The sequence below is a fragment of the Cephus cinctus genome, unplaced genomic scaffold (genome assembly GCF_000341935.2).
Source record: "Cephus cinctus unplaced genomic scaffold, Ccin1 Ccin1_scaffold1101, whole genome shotgun sequence".
Taxonomy (NCBI): domain Eukaryota; kingdom Metazoa; phylum Arthropoda; class Insecta; order Hymenoptera; family Cephidae; genus Cephus; species Cephus cinctus.
Window position 1 is genome coordinate 87,322 of NW_014333611.1, and position 17,586 is coordinate 104,907.

At 46.5% G+C, this 17,586-nt stretch overlaps 1 protein-coding gene across 1 annotated transcript in view; it reads right to left on the reverse strand.

The window, feature by feature from the left end:
- The window catches only part of LOC107272055 (homeobox protein unc-4 homolog), a 94,793-nt gene extending 86,623 nt beyond the window's left edge, over positions 1-8,170 (reverse strand). The window contains exon 1 of the mRNA XM_015748775.2: positions 6,103-8,170. Coding sequence (XP_015604261.1) covers positions 6,103-6,955 — 853 coding nt within the window. The 5' untranslated portion in view covers positions 6,956-8,170. The remainder of the gene's footprint in view (positions 1-6,102) is intronic.
- Between the last annotated feature and the right edge of the window lie 9,416 nt (positions 8,171-17,586).

A 17,586-nucleotide genomic window follows, 5' to 3' on the forward strand; every position in this document is an offset into this window, starting at 1 on the left:
TTAGCCCATTGCCACCCAGTTTCCCTGACGAAGCTACCCAGAAGCTGCGGTGGCGTGTTTAGGGGTGTTAATTGGCTGGTGTATCACCTCCAGTCCTGTGCACGTTAACGGAGGGATACTCGATAGGGTTGAAGTGGTGGTGGACGAGACCGTCGGAAGCCGATCAATATACTATATAGGGGATGCTTCTCGCCTAAAATGTTTCAAACCGATACCGCAGCAGACAGTTAAGGCCGCCATGCCTTGGGTGTACACGTGTGGGTAGGAGGGGGGGTGCAGGTCGAATCTCCGACAGATTTTCATCTTATGGACGCCGTCGAGAAACGACCCTTCTGGAATATTGAAATTTCAAAAAAAAAAAAAAAAAACAAAAAATAAAAAAAAAAACCGAAAGATTTTCCATTTCGATAAATTAGCGAGTTACGAATGTTTTTCCGGGCTCGGCAGTCCTGCCAACTGCCTTTCGCGTTAAATGTTAGGAGCGAAGTACGTTATCGCGCTTGGGTTGGGGGCCGGGCCAGGTTTTTTGGTCTTTGGCCCAGCTTTAACGGGCAAGCTCAGCGCCATCTTGGATTCGCAGATTTTTATTAAATTCCCCGGTACTTTGATGTCGCTCAGCGCTCGTACGTTGGCGCTTTTGGACGGTTCTAATGTGGCGACTTGTCGCCGAGTAAACTGATTCATCGCTTCCGACTTCTGAGCCGACGACGGGAATGTTACACGATGCGATACCGAGGATACGAGTCGTCGCGACGTACGTGCGCGTCACGTATACACGTGCGAGAGCGTCTTTGCGTGGAGGATGGGCCAATTAAAATCGCGACTTTCGGAAAGTTGGCCGAGCACGATAATTTCGAACGGGTAAACATTTGCGACAATGTAATAAAGTCTATTATTGTACATTAGGCGGCGTAAATCAGGTTTATAACGCGGAGATGGAAAAATAGTTGACGTGAAATTAAATCGCGAGGGGCAATCGAATAAACGATTTCACTATTTCTCCATTATTGCGCGAGGCGTTACAGAATTATCGGTAATCGTGAAAAACAATGTTGATTAAATCGCGACCGGCCGTTCGCATCGGTCACCGAGGATCGTTAGCATAAGCCCGATGGGTCGACCTATCGGACGTGCAACGACGAAAAATATTTAAATAGCAAGATACGTCAGGCGCGACTTTCCAGTCCCGTTGAAAACGTGCCCGACTGACTGGCACCTGATCCTAATTTGAAAAAAAAAATAACGAACTTTCGGTCGACGCGTGCCTTGCGCATGCGCACGTGCCCGCGACGCACTATTGCGTCGAATTTATTTTTCTCTCTTTTTTTTCCATCTCCCTTCTATCCGTCCATTTTATTTATCCGGCAAGCGATATCCCGGTCGACAAGGAAAAACACGACACGTGACGTCCTTTGAAACGAAAGAAATATCACGTGGCCGACATTTCACTTTTACGCGTGGTCGATCGTCAAGAATGGCTTTTACTCTGCGCAACGTGCGTTGACCCGCGATCGATTGACAATCAAAAATACATCCTGCCGTTTGAACGTGGGATATGAGTTCAAGTAGATTTTTCGGGAGGTTAACCCTTGCGAAACGAAATTCTCGTGGGTTTACCCGAAGGTCCTGACACGAGTGGAGAAAGTGGCAGCGTAGAAACCACAACTAATTGTATTATATTGCATCAGGAATTCGAAAGTCATCCGTGAACGGTGTACGTTCGATTCACTTGGAAAAGGATGTTAGGTTATGTTCGACGACTGTTACCCGAGGACGAGACAAAGCGAAGCGAGTATGAATTTCATAGGGAGAGAGCACACGGGAACATAAGACTGCGGGGCACGTTAATCGCCGAGACGAAGATAATCTAACTGACGTAGGGAATAAAAAATAAAAAAGATTCCTCTCAACAGTTTTGCGTCATTGTTTCGTCAACGTTATACGTGGTTGGGATTCGCAATTGCAATCGCAACTTGGCCGACCCAAGTCCTGGCACTCTATTTAATTATTCGTATGACGATACAGCGTTCCAGGAACAACTCGTTAAGAAGTTTCGCTACGTCGGCGCTATTGCATCCCTTTCCAAGGCGGCCTGTTACACGCACACCTGCAACGTTCCTACGTTTTCCCCTGGGCGGGCAATTCCAACTGCAATTCCAGAGGCTGTGTTAACTAAAGCAGTACGTAGCGACACGTTCACGGTTGCGAGCCAGCGCTAAGAAGTTAGCCAATTATGTAAATGCATAAGCGATCCTTACAAGTGGGAAGTCAAGAGTAAAGTCGAATGGGGTATAGAGTCCATGAAGTGTAACTCTAGTGGGCTTCGTACGTAAGTCTGGAAATTATCGGCAAGATTGTACCACGTGAGAGAGCGAAGACGATGGTTTTTACTAATGAAAATACGGGATATACTATTAATTGTACGCAGCGACAGGCACGAAGGCTACAGACCAATTTCAGCTGATATAAAAGAATATAGTACATACCAAATTAGTCGTCCGTTCCAGCTTGTTTAATGGATGCATGTCACTCGCCGTAGAAATTCACTTTGATTAGGTTACGTTATGCTAACGGAAACAATCGAGCGGTGTACGATCGTTCGACCAATCACAGTCTTGTACGTGCCTCGTTAACGAGGCCGATTTATCGCGAACGAATCGATCTCCCTATCGCGACTTAACGATCTGTTAACGACCGATAAAGAACGCCGGCATTGCCAGTTATTAGAGGCTAATGTCGCTCCCACTTTAACGCATTACCGGGCCCGTGCGTTATTACAGCGACACGTACACTTCGTTTGGCTACGACGCGTGGGTGTGTGCACGGAGCTTTGTTTAATCGAGAGGCAATTTTCCCGGTAATAATCGAAACTGTTGCCAATTGAACGAGAGCCGAGAGAAGAAATATTATAAAGCAAGAAGAACACGGCGTCGCAACGGTCTGACGAGGCGAGAAGTGCTGCCTCTACTGCAGCGCCAACAGTCGGCAGACGTTGGTACTACTCCGTTCAAACTTTACGTTGCTTCAATTTCGACAGCGGAAAGTTACCAACGCAAACGGTCTGTCTGAATTGAACTGAATTGAACTGAAATAACGCTTCTTTGCTCTTTTTCTTTCGATTCTACTAAAGTTGGCATCAGTGGGTCAAGCACGCAGTCGTAAGCATGGAAAATCCGTACGCAAATTGGTGCTGCACGTTAAACACGGCGTGATCTGATCGATGTAGCCTGGTGGCGAGAGCGAGACGAAACACGCGTGCACGAGAGGGACAGAGAGGGGCGGGCACTCCAGCAGCATGGCAGAATGGAATGAAGTAGGACAGAGGATGGTGGATTCCCGATGCACAAGGAATAGGAAGTTCGTGTACAGCACGCTACGGGATTGCGGAACGGTGGAAATGGCAGGGTGGCAGTGCTGGTGAATTTTAACGTGGGTTTCGTGCAACAGGAACAGTACATTAGCCAGGTTTCGGATGCCGGAGCCAAGCGCGCTCGTTGGTGTCTGTTTACGCTAATTCCTTTCACGCCCTATCTCCCTTGAGATCCAGACCCTTGAAATGGGTCTGCCTTTCAATGTGCCCAGGGCAGCGTCACTGATAGCACCACTACTGGTATCGCGACTAACAAGCTGACCAGGATACTCTACTTCACGGTACACTTTAGTGATACGGGATTGATCTGCCAGTACAGTGAACCCTTTGACCGAGCTACCAAAATATCCTGCGCGAGAAGAGGGATGAAGTGGTCCGTGTGTTTTTTTCATTGAAAAATTTACATTCCCGAACGATTGAATTTTTGCCGAGGGTGAATACAATATCCGGTGCTATCACGTGAATTTCGGTGTTCCGCGCAAGCAGTGGTTGTCTCGTGTCGCGCGTGTATTCCTATCGCGTTAAACCATCCCTCCTCCTACTCGTGGGGCCACCTATCCTGGAAACCAGTAATTCCGCTGCAGCCTCTCATAAATATGTAAGTGACGGTGGCGCTGATGAAACTTCTCAAAAGTGGGATTGAATGGAATTACGCATTGTTCGGCAACGCCTACGCCATTCGAGGAATACAATGGCGCCCCCCCGTGCGGTTCGTTTCGAGTGAAATTTTCTCCTTTTTGGTGCGCAGTCGAGTTGAGACGAATTTTTTAAAGCGAGCCACGGGGATGAGAGGATACTTTACGAAAAGGTATTTATGCTCCCTCGGATATCTTTACCAATCATTTTACTGTTTCTCCAGAACGTCCGCAGCGACGAACGACGTTGCGCGCAAGGATCGCGCATCGAATGGCGGGAGATTTTGAATGCACGAATTTTCATTCGAGCCGACCGACGATTCCTACCGTCGATAAACCTATCTCCCTGGTATATCGTGTCATGCGATTAGTTCGCGTGACTCTCGTGGGGTCGCGCTCAAAACTCAACCCGGCGACACCTGCGACTGGTTCGGACCTCGCGAGACGAATAAACGGCGCAGGTAATGCGAGAAGAAGCTGCCCGCGACCGATGGGGTTTCCACTTGCGTCTTAACATAAATTAATAATTTATCAGAGAGGGGCCCGACCCGTTTCTGTCGCACGCCAGGTGGCCTTACGAAAGGCGAATTTGGAATGTGCTCTAACCCCGAGTCTCGGACTGCTACATATAAACCTAGCCGAACTCTCGGGTTACTCGGAATGTCATGCAACTCGTATTTTATGTCTCACAGTTTTTTTTTCTCTTTCTAGGTTTATTCGAGGGGGAGAGGGGGGGGGGTGGAGTCAAATGGAAAAGTAAAAAGAGGAAATGGCGACAACGTAATTACACGAGGCAGTAATCCAAATACATTGCATTTGAAAGAATTCCTTCCATGAGGTAGCAGCAAGGCGCGCTGGATATTCGGCTTGAATAAATAAAACCGCAATTTGCTGTGGGGTTGTAGGGTAGCGGATACGTATGGAGAGGGGGTGGATCGGGCAGAGTTGCACCAGTTTCCCTCCAGGGGGGGGGGAAACGGGCACGAGTAAAAGCGAGGGTGGTCGTGTAGCAGAGCAGAGCGGGAAGAGGAATGTTGCTGGTAGGTTGAAAGAAGAGGGTAGGAGGGAAACTGCAAACGAGCAGAGAAGATATAGGGGTGGGTTAGAGTCGGGGTGTTAAGAGGCAGTTTTCACCCCGAACCCACCTTTCCATCGAGTGAAGCCAACCCCTTTTGCCAACGGGCACCCCATCCAGCGCATAGTTTATGAACCTGTGGCTTCAGCCGACCTCCCTGCGATTCCCTCCTTGTTGCCCTCCTGAACCCACCCTCGCGCGCCGCTCCTGCAATGCTTTTTTACCCTCAAATTCTCACTCCGCGAGCACTCACCTACCGGGCTGGTTAGCTGCCTCGACCCTAGCTATCCGCAAAGGTTCTCACGTTTCCCATCCCTTAAATCGCACACGTGGCTTCACCCTTAGTATTTTCAATGGGGAGGCGAGGGGCACGACTTATGACACGGCCCTGAGATACATCCCAATAAAGATTTTTAAATTTACTTTTTACTTTATCTCTTCACGGAGACACTTCCGGGAAGGTGTTCATCGCTTTTAGAGTTATGAAAAAAATAGTCTGAAATTTTTTCTTCTGTTTTCGGTATTCACCGAGAAAACGAAACTTTTGGGAAATCGTGCCGCAAGCCAATTTGAGGCTTTTCGTTTTTGGAAACATCAAATATGGAAATTTAATGAATGTTCATCCCGGTGGAAGTTCACGAGGAAAATTATCCTCGAATATCATATCGGCGATTAAGCGAGCCGTGAAGAAATTTTTACGTGAAAATACAATAATTCCTAATTATGAAATTAAGGGGGGAAAAAAAAAAGAAAAAGCCCTTAGACTCCTTGAGTATTCCCTCCACGTGTTCGCCGGGGGTTGATATGATTTATCGCTGGTAGTGCCCGTTCACGGAGGCGGCAATGAAATTCGAGATCCCCCCCAGGTTCCAGAGGGAGTCCACACGTGTCCAGGAGACCCGGCACCCTCCGGCACTCCCCCGGGACCCCGACTCCAGGGACGGAGTAAGGGAAGAAAAAGGAGCAACGACACGGAGTAGCCCAGCAGCAAAACGATACAGAGTTAAATGGCGTTCGCTCACCCTTGGCTGCCCTGGACTTTCCACTGGGTGGTGAGTTCACGTCGGCCGGGTGTCTCCCGTTATGTAGATAGGGTTGATGCGGCACGTGATGGGCATTGTGTCCCTGGTGATGATGAGCCCCAATGAGATGATGATGATCGATCTGCGGTTCCCTGAAGGCGGTCGGGGTCGTCCTCGCGTATACCGAGTGTCCACTCAGTATGGACGAACCCGGTGAACTGGGTGGACTCCTCGATCGGGTCGTGGTGAGGTTAAGGGGTCGATCATCGTCATCCTCGACAGTGGTGATCGAGGTCTCCGGGGAGTGGTGCCTCTCGTGGAAGTTGTCGTGCCTGAAGTTGTCGCCGGAGTTAATCTTGGGGGACGAGAGGCTCGACGAGGGTGACCTCAGCGGAGGAGCTGGACTAGGTGTACAAGGTGGTGAGGTGACGCACCCTTGTAAGGACGGCGAATGAGCCGGTAAGGGTGAGTAGAGCGCCAGTGGAGCCCTGATGAGGGGGCTGGTGAGCCTCCTGGGGGTCGGGGCTACCAGCTTCGTGGATATGCTGTTGTTGTTCAGCTGATTGGTACCGGGGGTGATGGATCTTCCCCAGCCGAGGATGTCGCTGATCCTGTGCGGGGTCGGTACCCGAGGCGGGGTAGCGTATACGTGGTCGTGCCAGGAGTTCACCCTGACGGTCGGTGAATGGGCGGCGAGGTTACGGATCCCGGTATCAATTGGCTCTGGCGTCGGGACGCTCTTGGTCTCGTTGTTGTTGTCCCCAGGTATCGAGGATTCCAACCGACGTTCTCCAGGACCATTCTCGCTCGGCTGCTGCTGCTGCTGCTGCTGCATGCTCTCCGTGTCCGTCATCTCCTGGTACCGGTTCACCAGGTTCTTCACTTTCAATAACAGCCCTTTTATCGGGTTCCGCTCGTCCTTAGTCTCTTGTGTATTTCTTTAGGTCGACTGGTACCAGGGTGGTACCCGCTGCGGTACCTGGTGCCTCATTTCCGACGGACCCGCTTCATCTTGCACATCATCAATTATCAACGTCACTGGCCAATTTACTATTTCCCGATGAGATTCCGACCTTCCTCATTGGCTGATTTCGAGGTAGCTCAGACGATCAGTTGTCTCAAACGTCTCGTCGATTATTTACACTGAATCCGATCACGTAGCGAAATCATTCGACTGGGTCACGTGTGGACAAGGTATCCAAAGTCTCCGGGATAAATCGAAGCAGCCTCCCGTAATTAGTCCCAGGACGAGGATCATTCAGGTTATCGATTGGCAGTTCGAATTTACGAAGGACTGCAGCACCTTGTTGCGGCGATGCCGCGGAATTCCAACATCGCCGCAGGAGAGGACGAGTGGTGCACTTTAAGCGTCAGCGCCGGGCCGACCCCATCTAACGTTCCGTCCTGGCTAATTGCCCGGGTGTAATTAAAACGCGTTAATTAGCCGCGCCTCGGTCGTATTATTGCCACGCGATGTTCACGGCACTGCATTCCTCGACACTCGATCAGTCACTCGTCCGCGGCATCACACCGAGCACAACACTTTTCGAGTTCCGATCATCGAAACGTAACGCGGACTAACGCGGACGAGACCCTCCGTCGGAACAATCGCGCGAGAAGGGTCGGGCGAAGGCGAGGGAAAGAGCGAGCGAAAGGCAAGAAGGAAGCGCGAAGCGAAGATAAAAAAATAAGGAGAGAGAATAAAAATAAGCAAAAATTATAATGTCACCGTTCAACGCATTTACGTCAAATTTTCAAATTTCCCGCTTTGCGTACTTTCCCAAGCGTCACTGTCACCCGTCGATTATCCCCCTGACGATTAATCGATATAGGGATATTCCCTAGACATCACTGCACAAAACATCCCCTATGGCGGAGGACCACGGTGGCGGGTAAGACACCACGTGCGTACCTAGTTCACGTGCACGCGAGCGAACTAAGGTGGCGGCGAAATAGAAAGCACGTGTCGTGGCAGCACCCCGGCGGCAGAGGCTGCGCGGTGGTGGGAGAGCCGGTCGTCGCGATGCCGATACGCAGCACACAAGGATGTAGCGCGCGCGCCCGTTGACGCCCGATTACTGACTGATTGTCGCAAGATTTAGGGCCCTGGGTGGGAGGTGGTGGACGCGGGAGTGGGAGTAGCCAAGCGACGAGTAGTGGGGAGAGTCGTATTAACAGCCGGCGCGCTTTACCCCCACTCGTCCTCCGGGTACCAGCATGGGGAGGGTCAACCTGGGGAGGGGGGGGGGTAGTACAACTCCCCACGCCCCGGACAGGGATACCACCCGACCTTCCCCTACCTTGCTTCTATCTCCAACGTGTCCGTGCTTCCCACCTCCCCATCCCCCCCCCACGCGCCGTTCTCGTCAACTTCCCCTACCTTTCCCCTCTCCCGCTTCCCCTACGCTCATACCGCCCTTTCAACCCCTTCTACGCGACACCCCCTACCCCACGGGGAAACGCCACAGTCGCTTACACGCCAACGATTTATTATCAAAACCTATTTGCTGAGAACGCCGGTATTTGCCGTTTATTACCATTTATCGTTCGTCATCCGTCGCGACGAGCCCACTGGGGAATTTCCCGGATCGTTAACCTCCCAGCCTTCACGTGCCCTTCGGCACTCTCGAGGGAGGAGGAGGTCCTCCTCTTGATGGGAATACTTATTGTCCCTCTTAGTCATGATTTCCTCGCCTCGTCATCGTCCACGGTGACATTTTAAAGAAAATGTCCCTAGATCAACAATATCCTATATCCAACATCCCTAGCCGTACGATAATCTCAGGATCACGATACAGTTCAATTTTCATGCACCGTTGCATTACGAAAGCACGTCAGGATGGCAACAAAAGAGAAGAAAAGAAAACATTGAAAAAAAAAAAAAAAAAAAAAAAAATTTAAAAAAAAAAAAAAAAAAAAAAAAATTTAAAAAAAAAAAAAAAAAAAAAAAAATTTAAAAAAAAAAAAAAAAAAAAAAAAATTTAAAAAAAAAAAAAAAAAAAAAAAAATTTAAAAAAAAAAAAAAAAAAAAAAAAATTAAAAAAAAAAAAAACAAAAAAAAAAAATAAAGAGTTTAAAAGGTCCCGTTCGAACTTTCTTGAGGGATTGTACCCGCGGAATAGCAGCACCTACGGGAGTTCATGTCGAGTTGATAGCTCTGTATAATGATAATCATAACAGTAATAACAGGGATGTCCATAAACGCCAGGGAACACGAAGTTCCACGGATAGCGAGCGCGCTCGATATGAGCGAGAGAGCTCACTCGTGTGTGTGCTCAATTTGCTTAACGTGCGGTAGGTGGTGGTTGGTACGCGTGGGGGGTAATGGGCGTGGTCTCGCGGAGAAGCACGGTAGGGATACGCGAAGGCAAGAGCGGGGATAGCCACGACTTGAGGGGAAAACACATTGGAATCCGAGCGCGGGGGGTGGCACGTAACGTGGTAGGGGATAATTAGTGGACCGAGCACGGATCTCCCAGTGATTATTTAATAATCCCGTTTCCATTACTGCGCATTTTGACTGTGACGCTTGTACGCTCGATTCCTTGGCTCTGTGTAAGCAATCCAGTCCGTAACACTCATTAGCATTGGTGGTCGGCAGGCTTCGTCCGATCTTCGCTCATTTTAACGAGTCCAATGACGATTAGCGCGTAACGATTTCTGTAGGACGAAAAAAAAAAAAAATAAATAAAAAAAAAAAAAGGTTATTCAATCGCGCAATAAACGTCACGACAATGTCTCGGGCAGGCGTTTGCGTATCGTCTTGATCATTGTTTATAAATAAAAAAAAAAAATTATTGCGCGAATTTAACGAAAATATTTGTAAACAATGTAAAATCCGCGTTGCACACAGGTAACGTCAATGGGAATTATTTGATCTCGGTTAACTCAATAACGGCCACCCTCGTTAACGACGCTTTAAAGAGAAAGTCTTAACCTAAATGGCGGATGCCGCTTTCGAAGCGTGTCCGTAGCCAGTAAAACAAGCCTAATAGGGGTAAATTGGCTGGCATTAGTATAGTTCTCCATTCTTCAACCCCTACGTCGCTGGGTCGTCGCCCAAAAACCGTTCCGACCCTTATTTACTGCGTACCAATAAAACGCGTTCGGCCGACAGCCAAACCCAAAGCGTAACCTAACCTAACCCTTTGATTTATTTAATAAACACCGCCCAACACCTACAGCGGTTATTGACGCTCGATCGATTTCAACTAATCCGTACGATCGAATTTTTTCATGAAAGACTATGTGTCCTTGAGTCATTCACAAACCTGTCCAACGTTATCAACATCGATGCTCGTAGTTAATGACCACCGACGAAGTCGTAATTATCAATCGACAGGCGTATCGGTGGATTCGAGGCGAAAGATCGTTAAAAATTTAACGGACGTTTTATTTTTGACTCGACGACCCATTACTTTGTTACCTACCACGCGTTGGGTATCATAATAAAAAAACATTAAGGCGCATTCCAATATCCTGATCAGCGACACGGGCGTCGTCAGTACCGATCTTGAAAACGAGTCCAGTAACAATGAAACGACCGTAAAGAGATCGTGACCGTCGATGTCAATTGCGATATCGAAAGTCCGTCGGAGAGTTTTATGCGATCGTAGAGTTGAAGTTAGCCGAACCGAGTATATGCGGAGAATAACTAAGCTGGATAGAGATACGATATACTATAAATGGATGGGCAAAGTATAGGAGAAACCAAACCGTCGGTAAACACCGTAGACTAACGAAACTGTCTCGACTAGTGTATGATATAGTATAATACAGTAGGGTATAGTATAGAAAGTCCATAAAGCTTGGTATAGTTAATAGGTACTTGGTATACGTACCGATACGTACGGTATTGATGATTGTAGCAGTAGCTAATTAATGATAATAATCTAGCGTAGAAGGTATAGATAATTCTGTGACGTAACGCGGAGTATCACGAAGGGACTAATTGGTGAGTTTTACGCGTCCCTTGATTGTCGGTAAGTCGGAGGCTTAGGTTAGGCAGCAGCGGCTCACTGCGAGACTATTAATACAAGTTGATTGACTTGAATCGATTAAAGTAATTAAATTCGCTCTCGAATTGCGCTAACTTCGTACGTAACTTACCCAATTGACGCGGCCTTCGTAAATCCGGAGTTTTCGCCGTTGAAATTCCCATGGAGTTCTTCGGTCGATGTTGACGAGCGTAAAGGAGGCAGGGAATCGCTTTAGGAGGAGCGAAGCGAACGGGAGGCAATTAATGTTAAATAAGTAAACGAAGGGAAGTGATACGTGGCGAGTGGCCCGACGGTCGAAACTAATGACGCAATTAATGTCACTTAATTAATGCATCGAGCGTAGGACTTTACCGCAGTTAAATTATTGGCCAGTCGGTTTAATAGGACTCTATGCGTTTACTGAATGGTATAGTAACGCGACGGGAGCGAAGCGAATAGGGATAATTGACGTTAAGTAACGCCAACCAGTTTCCAAGGAAATTGATCGATTATCAACGGAGGCACTGACTGTCAGATTGGTTAGAGAGTGGATTCGATGGTAATCGGTTTGGGATTCGAAGCCAAAGTGGAATCGTAATGCGAATCGATAAGGCGAGTACTTACCGAGTGGCAGAATCAATTATGGTAATTGTTGTAAATCGGAATAATAATGAAGTCACAATCCGAGGGAGCATAAGGAAATGTATCCGTGAAGAAGGAAGAAAGAAGTTAAAGAAAAAAAAACAATGCAAACGAAGCGAGAAGTAATGAACATTAAGGGAGTAAAGGTGTCGAGGAATCGCTTGGAGTAGCCAATTAACGGTGGTAAAGCTGTATCCGAGCACAGTGACTGACTTTTATCCCTATGGACAGGTACAGGACTTGGTCGCTCGAGTTTTCAAGTAAAGCCGTGAATTATCGATCGGCGACAAACGAACGTTTCATTAACCGTCGAGCAATTAGTGGCACTCCTATCCGCTCGTTGTATCGCGTCGATCAAGCGACACAGACGACGACGGTGCTCAATTACGCGGGTTAGTTTTAACAATTGTTATTTATCGATAATAAACATTACACTGACACTCGCGCACGTGCAATACGCTGCTTAGATCGTTGCGTCGCGTCATTTTTCTAGTTGGCAGACACTCAGCGCTCTCACTGAATCTACGGAGAAAAAACATACTTCAGCATAACTGCGGTCGGTAATGCAGTTTGCCGATAATTCCAGAGGGAAACTTGGCTAGGGACCCTTCGGGCCGTCTTACTCGACGGCAGTAATTCGATGCAAATGCTACCAAGCATACTGTATAATGCGGCCATTCCGCACAGATATACCCGCTCATTATACCCAGGTCTCTACGGGGTGCGGACGCAACCGACACTCGCAAATTCGATGACACTCCCAGGGATACGACGCATCCATTAAAGTTCTCAGGTGACAACACGAGGGAGCCTTGATACGTTAGGCGGTGTCTGGTGCTCGGTACACACAGGGTGGCCACAATGAAAAAGATTGAAAAGAAAGAAGCAAGAAAATACTAAAAGTGACATTCATCGGTCATGGAATCAACTAGCGTTTATTATTAGCCGCACTTCAAGATGACAGAATCATAAGTCACTCGCAGTGACAGAAATATTTTTAATCTGCCCTCCAGGTATATTGCTCATCTAATTAAATCGATATAATTGTTTTATTTTATTTTACCATGTCCTATATAGCTTTGTAACAAAGTCACACTCGTCTTCGTTATCTCATTGATCTTTATACCTATAGGACCTGCTCTAGGTGGTCCCTAAATAGTAGTCAGTCTAGTCAGTGGTAATCTACAAACGGGCGCGATGGTGTAGCCCGTCAGGCGCACACTGGCCCGACAATGATTAATACAGGCAATTAGCAGGCTCGACTTTCCGGTCGGTAGGACTTTCCTTGGTGCTGGTGACAAAATTATTCCTCCGACGAGTACCGAGAATCTGGAGAGTCAGCACAGAGATGAGAGGACGAGGAAGAGTGAGAGTGAGGCGTGGGTGGGAGAGGGGGGCAAGGAAGCGAAAGAATGGTGGATATGATGGATAACAAGAGAATGGAGAAAGTCACTCAGTCTCTTTGTTACAAAGGAAGAAAGAAGGGAGAGAAAAAGAAGGGGGAAAAGAAAGAAAGAATTCTCAGTGGCTCCGGTCATCAATTCTCATTGCGGCTGGACCTTAGCCGCAGCCACCGTAGATTTTTCGATATTCCGTGGATTTCACTTTAAAGCGAACCCCTAATCTCATCTTGAGCCCTTCGATCCCTTCGCATCGACAAACGCGACCCTTTTACCTTTCCCTCTAGCGCCACTCGATGAAACTAGCGCTGCTGCAATCTCGACGATCTCTTTTGCCAAATCGAAATAAACGAGATTCACAGTCTGGGACATCTAGTGGATACATATATCTTGCTGTCTATCTATAGAACTCCTTGAGAACTATTTAAAAAGCCTACAAAAATGTTTCGACAATAGGCTCTTTCAAAAGGTGTCAAGGAGTTCTGTAGTTTCTGATAGGTTTTTAACAATAGTTCTGCTACCAAGCATACTGTATGCATGAGGAGCAGGTTTTCAGGATTGTTTTTAGATTGTGTTTCAAACAGTTCCGGGATAGTTCTCTCTAGTACTCAATGTCTAGACACTGTACCTGCTACCCACTTATCTTCAATTTATGAAAAAGCTGTGAAGGTACAAACGATGGAACGCAGTAGAGATATACTGAAGGCTATGCTTGCGTGGACGAGGAAAAATTATTTAGTACACAGCAAAATCTGCGGTTGATCACTCGGAAACAAGAATAGCTGGAAATATAGTCAGACACTACCGCGCAGCATGGGAACACTTTCGGAATGCATCACCAAAATCTCGCACAAATATAAGTTAGATCTATGCTATACTTCCGGTATCCGCTGAGTATAGCAAATTTATGGCTTTCAGCATAGCCGCTTACATAAATGTTTATGGTGAGTAGAAAAAAAAAGGAAAAAAGAAAAAGATCACTTATTACCCCAGGATCCTCGTCTGCCCTTTTCTTGTCCATTTGTATTGTTCATTGGTCCAGTACATCTTTCGACACTCGAGGTCCATCCTGGTGACGACTTGACGATTCCAGCCTTGGCCACTATTTTGCACTTCCTGTATTTCCGGTTGCGCACTAATTCTTCACTTGTTACGAATAGACCAATACGCGAATTTCCGCGAACTTTAGATAATGTCTTCGCGACGCACTTATTCAAACGTATCAATTCACTACGTCACACTTTTTTTTTCGTAAATGAAGGTAAAGGATTAAGAGTATAGAAAGAGATGGCATGAAATGGGCTGAAGGCCTGAAGAGATTAAAAGAGATGATTTTGATGATACTGATAGGGAATGGTTGTTACAGACATGACACTTGACCGGGGACAAGCGCGATGGACCGGATTAAGCAGGCTAGGGTGCGAAATACACGCTATCGGGCCCAACCCCCACGGACAACGGAGGCCCGGCTAACAGATACCGAAGTAACAGCGGACTGCTGTGACGCAAGAGCTTAAAGGGCCGCGAAGCGGCTTCCGACCTTCGACAGACTTTGGTCGCGGACACAAAGCATTGACAAACATGAGTACAGACTTTGAACAACATGAGCATATGTGAAGCATATTTGCTGCGGAGTTTACTGCGATACCAAAGTGATATCACGAAGAAGGTATAGCCCAGCGGAAGAAATTGGGAAAATGTTTAACACAAAGAAAGAGAGAGAGAGAGAGATAGAGATAGAATTAGATAATCAAGTATTACCTTAGAATGTAGATGAACGAAAGAGACAAAGAATCGATGAATGTATCACAACTGCGATGTATTTGCGGAGAGAGGGGAAGGGGGAAGGAAGACCGGCAAAACGCGGCTTACAAGAGGTCGGCTCTCGAAAGACTGACCTCTGAAACAATAACACATTCTTTGTATACCGCTGAGTACCCCCTCCCCCCCTCTCGAGTACTCCCTGGCAAAAGTGATGCCCCCCTACGACAGGTTTGTCAATAACAACTCGTACAGGGTTCGTTAACGATGCTCTCGAGTGACGATACAGGCTGATCGGTGCACGGCAATTCTTCGCATTTCAGGATATCGTTGACGCTCCCTGTAATGCTCCTAAAGCGTACGTTTCATTGGTACAGCAGGGCTCTAAGTGTGTCTCTCTCGCACGCATACGGATTAATACACTTTTTCTACTACCTATAACTATACTACCTTTAACTTATAAGTATACTACCTATAAAGTTCCGTCTGGAACTTATTGTTAAATAATGCTGGAATCTAGCACCGCATCGCTGCACTCCTTAACGCAAGCAGGCATCAGGTGCTGGCTTTTGTCCTATTAAATCTTATCGAACTTACACTGTGTATTTGATAGAATTCGTAAAATTCGACGTTCCTGAAACAAAAGACATCTCGTGGCCAAAGCTCTAATACTTCTTGGCGAGTGGCGCCCCTCGCGACCTTAGTAGTTACTAGCTAGACAGCGTCGAGTCTCGAATGCCAGTAAGTTTAGCACGACATACTTAAGGTGAATTGTCGCGTCTGACAGCAATGGGAATTTGCCAATAATCGTGAATTGATTCCATTCCTCGGAGTCTTGCAGTCCGAACTGTCTCTACGGCTTGATTCTGAAGGCCAATGTTCATCAAAAATATTCCAAGTAAGTACTCGACATATATCCCGTGCATATCGAATCTATTGAGTCAACATTGTTCGCGTGCGTTTCAAAGGGCAGAAATATCCTTATAAGGTTACATCGGATCCTTAAAGCATACTCGGCATCCACTTTCCGCAGAAGCACATCTCTCTCAGGAATTTCCGAACACGGGCTTCGAGTGTTTCGTGTCGCTACAGATGGCTACATCCAGCAATTAGAGGCTTGTTTAGTCCGCTACTGTGCCCCTGTCGTTGACACCCTGTGCACACCATAATTCTCAGCTTCTGTCCGCCCCTGGCTCTTTCGTCCCTTCCTGCCGAAATCCTTTTCCTGTATACGCTATATCTATACATCGTCTGTCTCATTCGCCCTTACATTCACACCGGCTTGAGAAATTCTCGGCCATTTTCTCGTCGACCATTATCTTTCCTTCTCGTGTTATCCATTAGTAAGAGAGCTTAGACCTTTGACGTGATAAAGTAATACAAGAAATAAATTTCACTCTCTTTAATCTGTCAGTCACTTTGGTTATTATTCGATCCACCAAAAAAACACGTGTAAAAATCTGTGCCAAGTACAGGAGTGCTGTGAATTCCTCTAATAAAAAGTAGTGAAATCATATTATTAATGCCAAGTACGTAAGTCACTACATATCTGCCTGTTGTATGACCTAGCACTGGCCCATAATTTTAATTTTATTTTCAAAATTTCCTATAACCTCTTCGCTACTCTTTTATATTACTACTGCTTCTCATACTTTATTATGGTTTTATACTCATTTAATAATTAATAAAATTTCAGGTGATGCCAGCTAGAAGTGTCCGTGTGTTGACGTGAACTGGAATTACAACTTTCACCTACATTCTACTTGTACGGCATATCAGAGCTTCCCAATTCAAGGTATGTACTACTCAGTATGAATTTATAGTAAAATCATTGCCGTGCTATTATCATTCTCAGATTTTTCCGTATCTTTAATTCTATATGAGTTATTTGCACAATAAATTCGTCTACCGACTGCTCAGTCGAGATATGTCACGATACAACAGAGTACTTCATTTGCGGTACATCGGGATTTCAGAAAAATAACCATTCAGAGAATTTCATTTCAATGCTGTGGTACATTTGAGTTTCATTATGTGAAATCACTGGTAGCCACCCGAGTAGGAGTTTCCTTTATGTATACAGTATCCTTTACATACAGTTTCCTTTATGTATACAGTATATTCTACATATCAGAACCGCGCGGCACAGATTACACGGGTATATCTGGTCAACATAATTTAAATAATTTTTGTCAGAGTAATTCACAGCATTTCTCTACTCGGCATATTTCTTTTTTTTTACTTGACACTTCCGTAACCGTATGAATTATTTATTTTGAACAACAAGCAAAAGGATCACTTTCAGGCTCTTCAAGCTGGAACCCAGGGGGTGGTTATTTTGGAGTTTTACACAGTGCATATCTGTACGTCCCCTATATATTTACAGGGGCTTCTTTGTATCGAGGGTAGAGCGAACGTTTGGTGGAGGGTGAGTGAATCCTGACAATCCGTTGTTGAGGTTAGGTCGGTAAGAGACGGGTAGTGGAAATTTGTCGATTATTAAATTCTGCGCATGGTTTCCGTCGCATCGCTTCGTTTTCATCAGCGAGGGGATGATATTGTTCACCCAGCTACTGAACCTTTATGTACTCGGTTTGCTGCGTCCACAACATCGCTTATGTACTTCCGCTAACCACGGGAATCAGGTTCGCAAGGTTTGGTCGTTCGATCGGTATTGATTACTCGTGATTAAATTGATCATA